This window comes from Contarinia nasturtii, unplaced genomic scaffold, assembly GCF_009176525.2.
Source record: "Contarinia nasturtii isolate CC-2019 unplaced genomic scaffold, AAFC_CNas_1.1 Cnas_scaffold_4311, whole genome shotgun sequence".
Lineage (NCBI taxonomy): Eukaryota > Metazoa > Arthropoda > Insecta > Diptera > Cecidomyiidae > Contarinia > Contarinia nasturtii.
The window spans coordinates 1648864-1667159 of NW_022201606.1; the positions used below are offsets into that span (position 1 = coordinate 1648864).

Consider the following 18296-nt stretch of genomic DNA (forward strand, 5'->3'; position numbering starts at 1 on the left):
AGACAAACGCAACAACTTTGCGTCATAATAAATGAAAAACTCTCTCATCGCCCAACTACCACAATGACACTTTTACAGTTTGGTTTGTTTACTTTTTTAGCAAGTTTTACAGTCTCATCTAATGCTGATTGCTAGATCCACTTAATGCTTTTACATTTCAATGACAAAAAATTTAACCACATAGTGGAAAAGGGGTTAATTGTCTAAGACCGTAAATGAGCGTCATCGTTGAATTTAGTAAAAACAAAAGATACCATCCTTGTTGCTGATATTATTGTTGAATGGTTATGTTATTACCACCAATAACAAGAGTATTTGAGCATTGTTTTGCTATGTCATAATAATAACCTTTAAATTGGCTCACTTTTGACCTAGAACTAGATTTGTGTGTGTGTGTGTGGCAAAAACGTGTGCTCTCGTTCGGACACGAACAGATGGTTTGTTGAGCAAAGTGTCGCTGATGATTGGACTGAATACAAATTAACGAATGTGATGCATTCAATGAAAATCCCCATCCTTGTATATTCCGTTCTATCAATTGAGATTAGACCAAATTCCAAGAATGTGTCAACATTAAAATGACAAGAACAGAAGAAAAAAAAAATCATTATTGTCTCTTTGTCAAAAATGTAAATATGTATGGCAAGTGTATCGCATGGAATTTTCTGTTGTGCCTCAAGTAATGGAAAATAATATGAAGAACTGTTTCTCTGTTTGACATTGTCAAAGAAATTCGAAACCCATGCGACATATTGCTGTGTAAATAAATATATATTTTGATGTCAACAGACTAAAACCAGAAAGACGAACACACCGGCTTTTCTTGTAATAACCACAAGTAACATAAATTTTCAACGTAATAACATGAACTTACACAAAAGCACACCCCGTTTTATGCCAAACATTTGTATATTTTGGGATATTGTTTTCGTCTATGTAGTGAGCCACAAAGAGATAGATAGAGAGTGAGAAATAAAATCAATTTTGATTAGTCAATTTCTTTGATGCAAATAGAATTATGTTCTTATGTTTCGAAAGACAAAGTAAAATTTAAATTTGAAGAGCTCAACTCAGTTTCTTTCGTTACCCAAATGAAATTATTTTGTGCTTACCAATTTATTGGTTTATCTGATTAATCGGAATCATACGCGAAAATATGGTTACTGTTTTATGTGGCTGGAAAAAAAAGGTTTGATGAATTTAAAATAATCATGAAAGTGGAATGCTTATGCAAAATTAATGATAAGACATTTTTAAATTTATATAAGTTGCCGCACATTTCAGTTCGAATCTCATTTGTTTTTTGTCGTCTGCGTCGTCATCATCATCGTTGCCAGTTTCTTTGTTGAAAACTATACAAAAATACTATAACAAAACGGTCGCCACCAACGATGATGAGCATGTTTTAAGGGGTCTCATTAATTCTCAATTTTATATACGTTTATACGCAAAATGCGAGCATGAAAATACTAACTTCGCTTTCATTGTTTGAGTGATTTTCTCGAAGGCAAAAAAAAACTCTTGGTTTTTAAAAGTGGAGAGAGAGAAGAACTTTTTTACACGCTTTCCGGACCGGATAATTCTCTGACAGGCTTAGTCCTTTTTTACTTGACTTGGGTTTGAGAATCGAAAAAAAAACTTTTTTCCCCTTTACTCAACCTGCTCGCTATAATTGAGTGAATTTAAACATAGACCAAAACTTAAAGTCCAACCGATTAATGAAAAAACATTTCATACAATCTTGCACTAGCGCTATCTGCCTTTCGCAAATCACTCATATACAGTCGGAATGTGGAAATATATTCACAAAAAGTGATTCACATGGAAAATTTGGATCGGAAAACGAGAATCTTTGGTGAAAAATGAAAAAAAGCATTCCATTCTCTCAAGTGATGTTTTGCATATTCTCTCCGGAAATTCTTTCTTCATTTTTTTTTCACGAAATAAAAAAATGAAACGTTTATATTTTCATCATTTTGTGTGCGCTTGCCACGAATAAAAAAATTGTTGTCCCTGTCACATCCCTTATTATTTAGGAAAAATGGCTATATTACCACATAACCATAAAATACAAAGTAAACTCATACCAAAGAAGTGCTTCAATCTAGCGGTTAATTTTCCTTTGTGTTCTACCACTTTTTGTGTACACTGTACAGCTTTATACCGTATAACTTATGATATGAAGTTCATGAAAAATGATAAACAATATAGTATGAGCAATAAAAGACCTTGAAAGAGGGGGGGGAGAGAGAGAAGTGTGGTAGCAGAAAAAAGCCAACTAAGAAGATAGCATCCAAAAACTGTCCATTGACGATACAAAGTTGCAAAGAATTCATATCTTAACGTTCTCTCATTAATAAATATCCATAGTAATAAATGATGAGCGGAAGTTTGATGCCTCATGAGATTTGATTACATAATATCGTTACCACACTTGGCTTGACTACTTTGACACATCAATATTTTATCATTGTATATATCATACATTAAAATCAGAGACAATTTACTAACTGTAGCACACCAAAGTGCCCAATTTTTCGTACACTTTTTTTTTCTCTTTGCAAATTAATGAATGTCATCATAATTTTTGTCATCAGAAAAAAAAACGATAAAAAAAATCTACTTCACTAGAGTATTGCACAAATAATAAGGCATTGTTATTGATATAGGTTCGTTTTTTGCAATTCGTTTTATTTGCGCTTTCGTTCAATAGCCTACGTTAAAAGTTATATGTTCGGCAGTTCGGATAAAAGAACTTTGATAAATTTATTTGTTTTGCAAACAAAGCGAAAACAATCGATTTGTTCGGTAAATGATACAAACAAATGTTTCTCGAAAGTTGTTTCTTATTATCGAGAAAAATGGGCGAATATTGCTTGAAGCCATTTCAATTGTATCATCCGTTTAAGCGGGTACATAATTCAAAATCTATTCGAATAAGCCGATTAGCACATCCATATATTATGTGTCCGATATTTGTTATTATGAATAAATTGATTATATTCCCTTTCATGCCCAATTAATTACTATTACCAAATAATATAGACTATAATTAGTTAATTGGCTTGTTTCGTTAAATAATACAATGTTCAAAAAAAAAATATATTTGCAGAGCGAGTGAGCGATCACCATTTGAGGGTTCGTGCTGTGGAAAAGGATATACAGCTGTTGATGATTCGTTGCCACCGTCGCCCACCGAAAGCGCTGAAATTCCACCACCACCAAGGTATATCATTTATTTCTCCATTTGTTCGTCCAATTTGTATTGATCTACTACACCTGTGTCATTCATTGTAACTGTATTAGTCAGCGTTATTTACTAGATTATGTTATTTATGTTGTTTTGGCAATTTTTCAGATATCGCGTTGTACTCTTCGGGGATGCGGGCACTGGCAAGACGGCATTGGTCTCACAGTTTATGACCTCAGAGTATATGCACACATACGACGCAAGTTTGGGTAAGTTTAAAGATTAGCCGACGGTTTTTCTTTTATAACTTTTTTTCGGTTTTCTTTGAAGTTTTTCACCTACTTTAAGATAAGCACCTTTTCATATTACAAAGGTATACTAAAATCCGATTTCCATAAAGAGATCTATTTCAATTTTCATTTTCGTTAACAAATATAACTGCCACCTATGATCTACACCAATTTATATTAATTGAAAATGAATATATAGTTTTTTTTGCGATATCAAAGAAACATTCTTTGAATACACATGCAGACATGTCGACCGTTTATGTTCAATCGGCCAAATCCCCTTGTTTGAAGAATATGATAAAGGTAATCAATTACGCAAAAAATCATATGTCTGAATCAGTTGACGGTCAGATAACGTATTAGCCCGATCACGTAAAATACTAAACCTCGCATTAGCCATGGCATCACAAAGGTGATGGCATATGATGTTGGCCACACCATTTATGTCTGTATTATTATCCTTTTTGATACAACAAAGATACAGTTTGCGTTATGGATATAACGACATAATACAATATGCGCTAAGCGCATCTGATAACCGAATACATACGTGGCATTCACATTAGTTTTGCAAAAGAAACACATATCCACTGTATCCGACAATAATGCGCATTTAGGATGTCGCAGATTGGTTTATTATGGAAAAATAATGCTGATTTCATTAACAATAAATCAATTAAATTGGCCAGTACATACGCATACGGTTTGTATTAGATTGGATGTTATGATGAACAGAGAAGAAAAGAACGAACAAAAAAAAAAGTTACTCCAATCAGTATTCCGTCACTATGTAATTCAATGCCAATTTTTTTCTTTGTTTTGTTGGGTTTCCAGTTGAGAGAGAGAAAAAAATCCAAGCTCTTCAGCTATCTATCTGAGAATAATTCAATTGGTTTCGGTAAAATTTGCTTCGAGACAATCTGAATATAAATTCAAGAGCTGTAGCACATTTTCTGCTCGATGAAGTATCTATCTACACACATTTGCAGTGGAGAATTTTCTTCAAATCCATCATAGAGACGTGTTTAGTCTTGAGAAAATCGATTAGTTTGATGACGACGACAACATCCTTTTCTCATGACAATTACACAATGTGCATGCATTCGGTTCATCTTCTGTTCGGGTGTGTGTGTCTCTTATATTAATGATAAAATATTGGGGAAGCTACAAAAAAGTCGCTTTTCAAATATTTTGTTGGAAAATGTACGGATGGTAACATCCGGTAATTTTGGCAAAAATACAGCATTCTTTTCCATAAATATGTATTTCGATACACAAATACCGATGTAATATATCTTGATGTCAAGTGGTCTTAAATTTTGCTTTTCTAATTTAAACAACTTACGTTATTATTATTGTCTATTACAATTGTATGCTATTATTTGTCTTTTTGTTGGATGCGTAGACGATGAGTTTGGCGAGAAGACGGTTAGTGTATTGTTGGATGGCGAAGAATCTGAGATCGTATTCATCGACCACCCGAGCTCGGAAATGAGTGTAAGTCCTCGTTCTGTTTTTCTTCTTCTTCTTCTCTATTTTCAATGTATTGTATAGCTGCTGCTTTTCTCGTTGCCATAACAATTCAGTGCTCTGCTCTTTTCGATTGGAATTTTGTTCCGAATGGATAAGAAAAATTGCGGAAAACGCGAACAAAATCAATCCAATCAGTCAAAAGTGGAGTGGAAAAAAAACATTTTCACATTTGCGAATTTTATTTTCATTGGAATTGATGCAGGTAGAGAATTCCTTGTCAACCTACGAACCACACGGCTGTGTAATAGTTTATTCGGTTGTTCAGCGCTCATCGTTTCGCCAAGCTGAAGAGATAGTTAAGTACTTATGGCGTGAGAATGTAACCAAGGAGAAAAGCGTCATTCTAGTTGGTAATAAAGCCGATTTGGCACGTTCACGAGTAATACCAACGGCAGAAGGTAAAGCATTAGCCAAGTCCATAGAAGCAAAATTTATCGAAACATCATCAGGCATTCAGCACAACGTTGATGAGCTTCTCGTAGGCATTCTGAAACAGGTGAAGTATTACTCATTGTACGATTTTACATTTCACATATTGACTTATACACAAAGCACAAAGTACATGCATATATGTGTGCACATTATCCAATTTTTATATGATTGAACATCTTCGGAATTATCGGTTGCCTCGGCTCTCAAGGTCTCGTTCGATACATTGAAGACGATTCAACGACGTTGATAAACATTGCATATATTTTTTATAATGTCTTAGACGCAAGCTTGAATATATTTATTTTTGATTTTCCCTTTTTTCTTTCTCTCTCTATACTTTCTATGTTTCGACCGCGATTTCAGTCTATTTCAGTTTAAGAAAATAAAAAAACGAATACGAAAAACAGAAACAGTCATTTTCTAAATATTATATTCATGTTGTTTGCCTCACACACAGATCCGCCTAAAAGAGACCCGTGACAAAAAAGCTGCCGCTCAAAATGCCATGAAAATGCGAAACTCACGAACGCATATAAATTTCACATTAGCAAAGGAAATTCTCCAGAAAATCTGTCTAAGTGACATTACTAAATCAAGGAGCTGTGAAAATTTGCATGTATTGTAAGAAGAAAAAAACAACACATCGTTTTGACGGGTTTTTGTGTACATTATTATCGCTGGATGCGAATGAAAAGTAATCCCGACGACGAGCGGTAGATGTTATGTGCCGATGATGAATAGAAAAAAATAAATTACATTTTTCTCGTGAAAAGGTTTGAGGCAAAAAAAGGATAAATACGTCTCTTTCTCGTGTAAACGCTGGAATAACGATTTGCACCAGCAGCCACGACACGGAAATGTATTGCGTCGTATCGTTTTATATCCAGTGACTTTTCTATCTCCAGCTTAACCTTGAGCAAAAAAAAATTAATAAATAGTGTTAATTGTTTTTATAAATGTTTGATATACGTGTTTATTTAAAAAAAAAAAGTCTTTGAATGGTGACTATAAAAACTCTATTGAAGATAGAGAATCACTTGTATTTTGTTTCTTCAAACAAAGGCATTGTATAATGAACATAAAGAACTAAGTGGTAGAATACTTTAAATGGAAATGAGAACTTTTAAATCGATCGATAGAGCTTCTTGTTCTTGAAACGCAGCAAAATATTGATAAACTATTTATTTTCAAGTGATTCTAAAAAACATACTGAGTGCTTTTCAATGCAATCAGTTGACACAAAGTGTACTAAAAAAAGTCAAGTAATTTTAATAATAAAAAGTATATAGATCGATAAGATAGGAGTGACTTAGAATTGTCGACTTTTCCGAAATGTGCGAGAAGGTGAATTAGTTTGAAATATATAGGTGAATAGTTGAACGTTTATTTGTAGGCCACGTGCCACGTGAATTGCCTTGCAGCGGCGAATTTCAGCACATTAAAATTGATTTCATTTGAAGCAAAACCATATCAGCATGAAAATTTGATGATACTCTAGTATTTATTGATTTAAATCGAATGGTACACTTTCTTCGTATCATATGCTTGCAAGCATTCACAATAAATACATTATCCGCATGAACCACTTCTAGTTTATCTATATGTCAGTAATGTGCGAAGGGAGGGGGTAGAGGGATTCCGCCGAAATTATTCGAATTTGCTAGGGCTTTTTGGCGCAAGAAAAATTCTTTCAATTTGCTAGGGATTTTCGCCAAAAAAGTGAAGAACAAAAAAAAAGAAATTTGTTATTCAAATTAGAGAATTTTTAGTTTTTGGAAAATCAACCCCCCTGTAAAATGAAGCTCGCACATTACTGCTATATGTGTGTGGGAAATTGTGAATGCTTACACTTGGAATGCAACGATACCAGATTAGTGCTGCTCCTGAACCGAATCTATCGTCATATTCGTTTATGTTCGGTTCAAATGTCTGGAATGTCGGTTTGATTTCAAAATTCAATACGAAAAGACTTTACTATTGAATAATTTCACATTTTTGCATTGTTAAATGGTTGTATATTACAAAATATATTTAAACATATCGACAAACGTAGATTTTTCATAGAGATGCTCCATTTTTTTTGCATACACTCACAAATTCCAAATGTTTTTTTTATGATAGTTTGTAGTAAAATTTAACCACTAAAGTTTGATTTAATATTTTGTTTCTCATACACTCCGGAAATTAAAAAATGAAATACCAATCAATATTGCTGAAAGAGCAGTTTACCTTCACATATATTGCGATTTTGTCGTAAATATCTCTAGAATTGAAAAAAAAAAAAAATATTTTACAGTTTTCAACTTTCTTTATTCACTTAACAACTTAAAAGGGTTTCTCAACTTTGCCACAGCTGACGGCCTAAGCTATTTGTAGTTTTGATATGGCGCTTTTTATTTATATTTAGCATTTGGTTCAATATTTTTGGCCAAATCGATCAAATGAAATCACGTGTTTTAACTAAAAATATAGAATCTATAGATAGATGGTATTTATGCTGGGTTTATTCAATTATTATTGTAACGATGAGAAATCAAAGCAAATAAATAACACACACTTTTCGAATAGTTGGTACAATAGCATTTTCGTTAGTGGTCTAAAATCAATAATACTTTGATTCAATAATCAGAATTCCAATCAACAGTTCTGGTGTTTGAAATTTCATGGTACACCGTCGACAAATACCTCTTAAATAATAAGCTCGATGTGCAATGTATGAATGATATTTGTGTAATTATAATAGGAAACCGAATTTCATGAAAATTCGAGGGGGACTGGATTAGATTAATAAAAGAAACAGGGAGATTTTCTAGGATTACTCTGTTGTGATATGAAATAAACAAATTCAAATTGAAAATGAGTTTTTTTTTGGAAATTGCTGAAAACTAACATTTCTTGAAGACAATCATTAAGGGAGAAGTGAATATATTAGTTCAATTAATTTGATTTATGTATTAAATATAATACCCAGTTGATAAGATATTCTAACTAAAAATGAACACTTTCTCCGTCGATATTTTCGATGTGTTCGAATATATTTAAAAAAAAAAAATAAACACAAAACAAATATCATGAATAATTGACCAGTCGAATGATTTAATTTACGAAAGTGTCATCAGGCAATTCAATATAAGGATGTCAAATGTGGAATATTTCTTTTCAAATCAATGTTTTGTTGTCATTATTCATCAATGAAAGAAAAATAAATAAACATTGTACTTAATAATCAAATGAGTTATGATTTACACGATATTAAACCACGTTAAGTGACACTTGCTCCATCTGGCGTACGTATAGGTAAAGGCGACAAAAAACATATCAACGTCACAGAGGTTTGTATGATTGCATTCGCGAATAACTGATGAGGCATTTCCTTGAACTCCATGAGCACTACAATATGTGTTTACTTTCCTTCCCCTCGAACAATATGAATTTCTATCGGTCTGACATTACTTATTTTATGCTCGAAAATATTAAATTTTAATCGCATTATTTTTACATCAAACTGGTAACTAAACACAATTAATACATTCGCTTTTAATTGGATACATTTCGCAATTAATAAATTTTTATGTGTGTGTCATCATTTTTAACAGTAAAGATTTACACATGTATATTAAAAAAGATGCTTTCAAACACAGACAATGAAAAAAGAACTGATTTCGATAAAAGGTGAAGACGAATCAAATTTCTGAAAATCCTTGCAAAACTTCTCAGCATATTTCCTGCCACCAAATTGGTTGTAATCAAACTTTTAATGATATTTCACCTCTTGTTCATAATAATTTTGTACATGACAAATGTACATAAGTGGAAAACAGTTTGATAAGTACGCCGAACATAATTCCAATGCGTGAATACCAAATACATTCAACGTTGTACGCCAAACCACAAACTATATCTTCGCATTGAGACGTAGACATACACACATCGCTCCATACGTAGAATATTGGGAGGTAAGTGTCATTTCCTCTGTATGCATGCGTTCTCACAATAAATCGACATCGAGCGGGATGACTACGAACAACAATGACAAACACACACCTCATATGGAAAGCCAATATATTTTTCTCAATGTGTCGATTGAGTCAGTCTTTCGATTGAATATCGATGAAGTGTCTTAACTAAATCATACGATCAGTTGATTCGTGACTCCCAAGCACAACGGATTTGCCTAGAAGCAGCTCCTCATATCTACGGACTTTACAGTATTTCGTGCGATTCGATTTGAGTTTATGTTCAAACTTATTTTTATTTCTTTGAGATTTACCGGGAATTCAAGTGATTTTATTCAGTGCAATTCAGTGAAATCGTAAAAGGAATTTTATGTGAGTTAAAATTTGAAATTAAGTAAATATATACATAAAAAACCTATTTGTAATTATGCAAATTGTTTTTTATTATTGTACGTACAATAAAGTTGCAGTGTAGATGTTGTTGGAATTTATAATTTGTTTTCAATTGATGCAACTTCTTCCAAAGCTTAGTCACTCAATTTTATGAAAAAAAATCTGAAAATAATTCTTCAATCTTATAAACATTCGACCATATTACGATTATTGTACAATTATTTTCGTGGGAAAATAGCATTCATATGAATATGAATCCACTTTGAAATCAATATTCTGTCAGAAATTGCACAGCGAGTGTTTTATTGTGATATGATTTGACATTTGCAACGCAATTAAAGTCAGATTGACTAAAAAATTCCGAACATATTCACTCTAAATTACGAAGTCATTAATTCAAAATGACATTATTTGAGTGTGTTACGTATCGCCGAAAATACAACCGATACCGTTACTCATTCAATCATTATCAGTTTTCGTACCAAAGTGATACGTACAAAAATCAATGTTTTTTTTTATTCCGATATAAAAGGTTGCCAAGCATTGTAAATGGTTCTTAATAATTAAGTGCGTAAAAAATGCACGTATACTCTCGTTGAGTTTTGTCGCATCGACCAAATTCGTATTGCACAATTAAAGAGAAATTCGTCCCGCCATGTGCCCACTTATCGATCGCCAAATTTGAGTAATTACTACCTTTGTAATGCAACACACTCTGCACGTTATTCAATAAACATGTAAACTTTGAGAGAAATTGCGGCTGCATAAAAAATTACTTAATGAAAATCGGTGAGATTTTGATAAATGACACTGTATCAACAAGTATGCGTCTTCGCCCATTTAACATGTGCCCCTTTAAGCGATATTCGCGAAGAGACAAAGAAAAAATTATTCGTTGCATAAATTATGTGCATCTTGCCGACTCGGCTGATACGAAATCTTTTTCCAAGGTAATAAAAACAGTAAATTTATATCGTAGACATATTGAACTGTGAAACCGCAAGATTGTTTATTTCAAAACTATTTTAAATTATACCGAGACATGAATCAGGAGACATAATTATTTTGTACATTTTTTTTACATTTTAAGTAGCGCAGAAAATAGTTCTTTGTAATGATAATTTGTGGTGAAAAATATGTTTTGACTGCATTTCAAGGTTTTCGCATGATTTCTCGACGAGCGAGATCGTTTCGATGAAGAATTCCTTGAACTGATCGAACCAAATGAAATAGTTACATCTTCGCTTAGTTATCGTCCCTTATTTTAACTATATGTGCATTGTAATTGAGTTAACGCCGATTCACATCATCGACGCAAACTGGAATATATTTTAAAGGCATTATACAATATATTTAAGAAAAAGCGCACATTGATTAAGTGCATTTAGATTAAGAGCTCATAGCATTTGCAGAGTGAACTCTTTGTTCAAGTGGGATTGCAGTGGTTAATGATTTCAGTGAAATCAAGAGGTTGCATGGCTATGTTTATCTCTCTTCTATCTTTCTCTTCTACTTGAATGCTTATAAATCAAGAGTTCTCTAGCTGTTACCTCAATATTATTCAATATAAATAATATGCACTCGATAAAAAGCGTCAGATCGAATGAGTACGCGCGAACGAAAGAATCAAGTAAAAAAAAGCAATTCGAATATTTGCGGATCTTTTTTTATTCTTCAGAAAATTTCATCATTTGCAATGCAGTGCGCGCGAAATAAACGATTTAACGAAACGAAACAGAATATTTGAAATAAATGGCATTTATAAAGACAATTATCATTATTCATAAAATAGGTGGGTAATTTGCGGAGGATTGCTTAATATTAGAGTTTTTGAGTGGTTTTTAAGCACAAGAACAGAAGTGGCTTCGGTGAATGCGCTCACTGATGTTATGGATGAAACAAACGAATTGAACTGCTCAAAATAATGGCCAATTCTCACTTTCAATTTATTGCCTTGTTCCAATATTGATTATCTCGTCGTAATAGCTGCATTCAAATGAGCCTTTGGCCACTTTTTACGGTTTAATTGTTTCATGCCTTTTTAAACAATTGAAAATAGTAAATTGCATTTTCACAATCACATTGCATGAATCACTACTAAAAAAAAACATCACTACTTAGCATTTACTTTTTAAGCTATTATTTTTATTTGTTGATGTGTGACAAATGCTTACGTTACGACTGCCTTGAAATCGAATCGCTTTTCATGGAAAATCGCTGCAAAATTACTGCACAATTTTGGTTATCGGTACACATATCTAACGTTTCGTCACAAACGAATACTGTCTGTCACATTGCACACGCGATCAATCACGTTTCTTAACGATCGCAAAAATGTCGTTGAATGGCATCTGACACCATTATTTGTCATCGCTGCTTTCTTATCTCTACCAGCGAATGATCGAACGTTTTCCAGTTAATTACCGACAAATTCGTGATTTTTGAAATCGCGAGAAAAAAAAATAAACGTTAGATTTTGAAATAAGTTCGACCGCATTTATCGGATGCAAAAATTAAACAAGTCACTCAATATAACCTTTGTCGCATGTTCACAGCTCTGTTCCTATGTATCGCATAAAGACACAAAATCCATTTTCAGAATGTTTCGCGGTGACGATAGCAAAGTTTGCAGTTTGTGCGTCGCTATGTTTGAAGGCAGCAAAATTGCGTAGGTGCAAAGGCCAAATTTAACAAATGTTGTTGATTTTATTCGAATGATAGCAGGTGCCAGTCAATTGAATGGAAAATAGAATGTCTGATAAAATTCAACTGCATCTTATTGTGTACAAACATCGGTCGTACTGTCAACAAAGTGTTTGAATTAATTGTATTTGCCTTGAACGTTCACGTTTATGCAAATTTCAAACGCAATTCGTACGAAAAAAAATCTAGCATCTTTCAAGATATAATTGAAGCAACAATTCTATGGAGACTTATACTCAATGCATGAAAAATCGTTGAACTTAAGCAATATAAGAATTTTGTTTGCTTCAGAATGTTTTTTAAAAAAGTTTGTTACATTTGGTATTTCCGGATGATTCGGCGCATAATATTATGGCATAAACAACTGTTATTATAGTCTATTTTGTTTACATATCGAATTCTTCTAAATCGACGGTCACGTACATTAACCGAATATCAGATTTACGTAAATTCCAAGTAATGTACGATCTACGGTCATTACATTATGTATGTTTCTTGTTGCGGCTAATAGACGCACTTGAATATATAACATTTCCTTTGTTCGCACATTTGCACCCGACTAGTTAAATATAACGTATTGCTTTTCCTCCAAACGGTAATGATTTATGCAAATATTTTTATTTGGTCAAATGAAAGCAATTTTTTTACAAACCGAAAGACTTTCTTGGTGGTTTTTGTTGCCATCTAAAACTCAAAAATCATCTCTTCCAATGGATATTTACTTTGACATAATGACATTAGTAGTTCCGACTTTTTGTATTTTAAATTTTTGCATAAATGCTAAATCTACGAGTTGTTTGCCGTTTTCATTTAATATTTTACACATTCAAATAACGTAATTTTTGTTTACATCGTTTAGAGTAAGTAAATACACCGTTTATACACAAAAAAAGTTTTTTTTTTGTAAATTTTATGCCATATTTCATTGAGCGTGAAAAAAATAATTGCAAAAAAATGATTGATTTATCATTCAACCATTGTACTTTTGGATACATTGTACGATTGGAAGAAAAATCGTTTGCGCTGCGTCTTAACAGCATTTAATTAAATATAAGAAAATTGAAGACCAACGAGCTATTTCTTTCATGTCAAAACAAATTCTTGAATTCATTTTTCAATGTATATACATGCACCTAGTGCTGTTCTTTAGCGCACAGCATGCACTTAAAAAAATGGAAAATTCCAAATGAGTAATAAAATGTTCCCGATAGTCATCGGCGGCAATGCTTCACTATGACCATCTCATGCCTCTGTAGTCTTTCTATAAAATCATATACCCACGTCTGTCCGTATAAGGAAATTGCAATTTTGTTTTGCAAGCACTTTATCGCCAATTTTTCTCTCACACATTTATGGTAAAAACAATGCACCAATCGTCTATCATTGTCTCATTTGTTGGTTCGCATTCTTCAATTATGTTTGCGGTTTTAGAATATTCTCGCATTTTTGTGGTATTAATTTATAGGCGGTTTGGCTGCACAACTAAAAATAGAAAAATGCAGACACACCATAAGAACCATCGCTCATTGAATTCGAAAATGCCGTTTCCTCGCACTTCTACGATCTATATTTAGACATTATTATAGAGTTAAATGGTTGGAAAAACACACAATTCTCTATGCTGACACGCATAAATGGAATCCAGTTGCGTAAACATGACCGTGAAATCTGTGCAGTTCATTGTATGGTAAAATGAGAAAAAGAAACCGCAACACATCTATGATGATCATAATCAGTGGCGAATAATCATTTTGCAGCTGCTGAAAATAGAAAGTAAAGCAAAGAATTTTGCTGATTGCACGCGACATTAAGCAGTACGATTGAGGTGAGAAGAAGAGAGAGAAAAACTCGTCAATTTCAGTGTTTGCGGTCGTTGTGACGTCATAACAAAAACATACAATTATTAACGATATTCTGCAATATAGTTTGTAGATCGTTGAACCGTATCACTTTGTACGAGAAAAATTAAATGCAAATTTATTATTTTTAGATATTATGGCAATTAGATTCAATTAACAAAAAAAAGTACAATGAAAATATGACTTACAAATAGGATAAAAAACGGGGTTTTCCAAATGAATGACAAGTTAGACAAGAATTTGAAGAAAAAAAAATCACATAGATTCTGATAATGAATTTTTATGTTTTTCACAGAGAAATCAAGATAAAAGCAACCAACATGGGGGAAAATCCATCTGAATCGAATATAGCGAATTGGTATCGAGACCAAATCATTTTTATAACGGGTGCAACAGGCTTTATGGGAAAAGTTTTAGTGGAAAAACTTTTACGCGACTGTCCAGAAGTTAAAACATGTTACCTGTTGATGAGAACAAAACGTGGCATTGAACCTGAACAACGACGTGATGATTACATAAATCACATGGTACGTACCACATAAAATTACTATTTATACAAAAAAAAGTATTCAGATTTCTGTTTTTTTTTTTCGAATTAGATTTTTGATCGAATTCGTGAATCAAATCCGAAACAATTGGAGAAAATTGTCGTAATCAAAGGCGATGTCTCGGTTGATGGATTGGGTATGAGTGAAAATGACCGAAAACTCCTTATCGAAAAAACAACCATCGTATTTCACTGTGCAGCAAATGTACGATTTGATCAAGAATTGACTGGCGCCGTTAATATGAACACTTTGGGAACAAATCGCGTTTTACAATTGGTCATCGAAATGAAACAATTAAAAGTATTTGCACATGTCTCAACGGCCTATTGTCAGTGCAACGAAGAGGTGCTTGAAGAACGTGCCTATGCAGCACCAAACGATCCGCTGGCCATTGCAACATTGTGTAAACACTTGGATAATGACATTTTGGAATATTTGACACCCAAGTAAATATACATTAGAAACCATTTCTTTGGCATTATTTTAAAAAAGTTGAATTTGCAGATTATTAAATGGACTACCGAACACGTATGCTTATACAAAAGCACTAACTGAAGACTTGGTGAACAGTTACTGTGGCAAAATTCCCATTGTAATTGCCCGTCCATCAATCGGTATCAAAATATTATCGCACTTACTTCATTTTATTTATCTAAAACGAACATCATATTCGTTCAATAGTTACTGCTGCTTGGAAAGAACCGTATCCTGGATGGGTTGAAGGTATGAATGGCCCCACTGGTTTGATGGTTGGAGCTGCTCGAGGTATGATATAAAATCTTTTTTTTAAAAATCACATTAAATACCATCAATACACATGTCTTATGCTTTTGCTGCAGGTGTTGTGCGGTCAATGCATTGTAATCCAGATTATCCCGCTGATATTCTCCCAGTAGACGTATGTATGAATGCAATAATAACAGCCGCATGGGAACGTGGATTGAAATACGAAAACAAAGACGTTGATTTTCGAAATATTGTGAGTTATAACAGAGACCTATTCATTTCTCTCTTAGATAAATCGAAAAATTTCCTCTATAAAATTGTATTGTAGACTTTGGCGCACGATAAGCAAATGACTTGGGGTCTTGCCGTCGAAAAGGGACGTGAATTCTTTTATGAAAATCCATTGTGTTTCTCACTTTGGTATCCAGACGGTTCGATAAAATCAAATTATTGGCATCACATGTTTTGCGTTATTTTCTTCCACTATTTACCGGCTTATCTAATCGACTTTCTATTGGTGTTAATGAGAAGAAAGCCATTGTATGTGATTAAAGTGCATTAACACAAAAATAGCAATGATAATAAAACATTGTTGTTGTATTTTCAGTTTGGTTGGTATTCAACGGCGCATTTCACAAGGTTTGAAAGTGTTGCAATACTACACTACCAAAAATTGGACCTTTAAGAATGAGAAATTCTTACGCATGAAAGATAATATGTCTGAGAAAGACAAAGAGATCTTTTATTTCAGCGTAGAAGATGTAAGATATCATCTTATGCCGAAAGGATTTCATTTAATTGAATTCTCGCCATTTCCTATTCCGTCTATTTTTAGGTCGATTGGAATGCTTATATTGGTCATTATATTCTTGGCGCTCGGCATTATCTACTCAAAGAGAAACCAGAGACATTGCCTAAAGCTCGTACTCTGTTACGCCGACTGTATCTATTAGACAGACTGGTTTCAGTCTTGTTTTATGGATTGACTTTTTGGCTCATATACTCGTACTGGAGCAACATAATTTTTTCGTTTGAAAACGTTTTGGATAAATCAGCCGGACTTTTATACAAACGATTCAACAAAAATTACAGCGAATAACAGCAATACCGACATTTTTCCATATATTTTATTTTGAATCAACTCAATCATATGTACGACATTCAACATAAAACATATACAATATTATACATGAATAATTTTTATATTGGCCGTAAGCAATGACGCATTTCTGAATACAAATAATTTTATCACAGAGTAAGCATAATTTGAATTGATATTGCATCCATTCAGAATTTAATATCGATTTCCATGTTTCGTTTATCTTTTTCTTTTAAATCGTATATCGACACACAAGGAAATATGATTTCATCTGATTTTTCATATTCATGTATTTTAGATTATTCTTCCATACAAATAAAATATATATTTAAAAAAAAACAGAACAAAACTATATTTACTTTATCAACATTCTTTGCGTTAGCATTCAATTAGAAAAAAAACTGTATGTTCCACAACAAAGTAGTTGGTTTATTTGTTTTCTTTTTTTTTTTCTTTTTCAAAGAGATAAAAAGGGATAGCGCGAACGCTTTTCCCTGCTATCAAAAATAACGTGTACGAGTTAGATACTTGAGATCTAATCGCAAAGGTCAGCCACGTCGAAGTGCAATGACGCGCCTCACTTCGGAGAATCTTCCTTCTTGATCAAAGAAATCTCTACACCAGGTAAGTATGATTTGGCATCGCATCGAACAAGTACTTACTAACGCTACGCATACGTTGCGCCAGTGAATTATAAGCATCATGCAAACGAAAAAATTTCAACTCAGTACACAGTACACACGATACGAAGTCGACATACATGTGAGAAGCGTAGCGCGTGCAGAATGACCGTGCACGCTCTTTGCTCTTTTTCCTTTTACTTCATTCGTGTCTACATTGCGTTTGAATGTTTGTTTGCTATATTTACTGATGTAGTTATAGACTGAGCACTTCAACGGTTATACATAGAAAATTGGCAATTTGCCTATTGAGATTTGGTTCAAATAGTTTTGATTATTTTTAATTTGTTAGGATTTTTATGCAAGTAAGTAATTCTAAAAATGAAAAAAAAAAAAATCTCAAATATCAACGGCTAAATCGATATCTGAAGAAAGTTTTTTCGAAAACAAATGCTCAAAGGCTCAAATCTCTATTTATTGTTTATGTCATATGTTTTGCAAAGTATCAATTCTTAAACATAATTTTTTCGATATTTTTTTATTTCATTTATTGACACACAAAAGCACTTCAAACAATAAATAAAAGCCTTCTATTAGTATACCATATCATATTGATATACTAACAAATGATTGAGTAAACAGTGTCAGACTTTCATAAAGTATTCACCGAATAACATTTAATGCGCACAATAATTTTCTTTTAAATAAATAACATAATCGTTATTATTCAATTAAAAATAGAAATTTCAGATTTATTCATATTTATGGATTATTTTTAGAATGAAAAAGAAAGCGGTGCATAGATAAAAGTCTGTTCAAAGAATTATCATATGATTTTGCCTTGCTTTACAATGACAATGCATCTATTGATGAAGCATCTTTTGTTCTATGTTTATCTGTTTCATTGAAACAATTCAATTGAAGAGTAAACATGACCTCGATTAGTG

At 32.8% G+C, this 18296-nt stretch overlaps 2 protein-coding genes and 1 non-coding gene across 4 annotated transcripts in view; 2 read left to right on the top strand and 1 right to left on the bottom strand.

The window, feature by feature from the left end:
• Positions 1-7106, top strand: part of LOC116350696 — a 29387-nt gene extending 22281 nt beyond the window's left edge. For both annotated transcript variants that reach the window (XM_031782593.1, XM_031782594.1), the window contains exons 8-12: positions 3113-3226; positions 3359-3459; positions 4886-4977; positions 5216-5509; positions 5903-7106. In XM_031782593.1, coding sequence (XP_031638453.1) covers positions 3113-3226; positions 3359-3459; positions 4886-4977; positions 5216-5509; positions 5903-6070 — 769 coding nt within the window. In that variant the 3' untranslated portion in view covers positions 6071-7106. The remainder of the gene's footprint in view (positions 1-3112; positions 3227-3358; positions 3460-4885; positions 4978-5215; positions 5510-5902) is intronic.
• Positions 7107-9568: 2462 nt separating this feature from the next.
• On the top strand, positions 9569-16963 carry LOC116350711 (putative fatty acyl-CoA reductase CG5065). The gene is made up of 9 exons (XM_031782614.1): positions 9569-9773; positions 14652-14883; positions 14956-15350; positions 15409-15518; positions 15586-15669; positions 15744-15883; positions 15959-16170; positions 16238-16391; positions 16466-16963. Exons 2-9 carry the CDS (start codon positions 14677-14679, stop codon positions 16727-16729), a joined length of 1566 nt encoding a protein of 521 aa, XP_031638474.1. The 5' UTR covers positions 9569-9773; positions 14652-14676; the 3' UTR covers positions 16730-16963.
• Positions 16964-17198: 235 nt separating this feature from the next.
• Positions 17199-17361, bottom strand: LOC116350956. Its single transcript, XR_004202062.1, has one exon. It is a non-coding gene; the product is annotated as a U1 spliceosomal RNA (small nuclear RNA).
• Between the last annotated feature and the right edge of the window lie 935 nt (positions 17362-18296).

Excerpts from the sequence above, each read along its gene's own strand:
- LOC116350711 (XM_031782614.1), top strand. The coding sequence starts at position 14,677 with ATGGGGGAAAATCCATCTGAATCGAATATAGCGAATTGGTATCGAGAC. Across the intron at positions 15,351-15,408 it reads TTGGAATATTTGACACCCAA|ATTATTAAATGGACTACCGA; the intron begins GTAAATATACAT and ends TTGAATTTGCAG. Across the intron at positions 16,171-16,237 it reads TTAATGAGAAGAAAGCCATT|TTTGGTTGGTATTCAACGGC; the intron begins GTATGTGATTAA and ends TTGTATTTTCAG.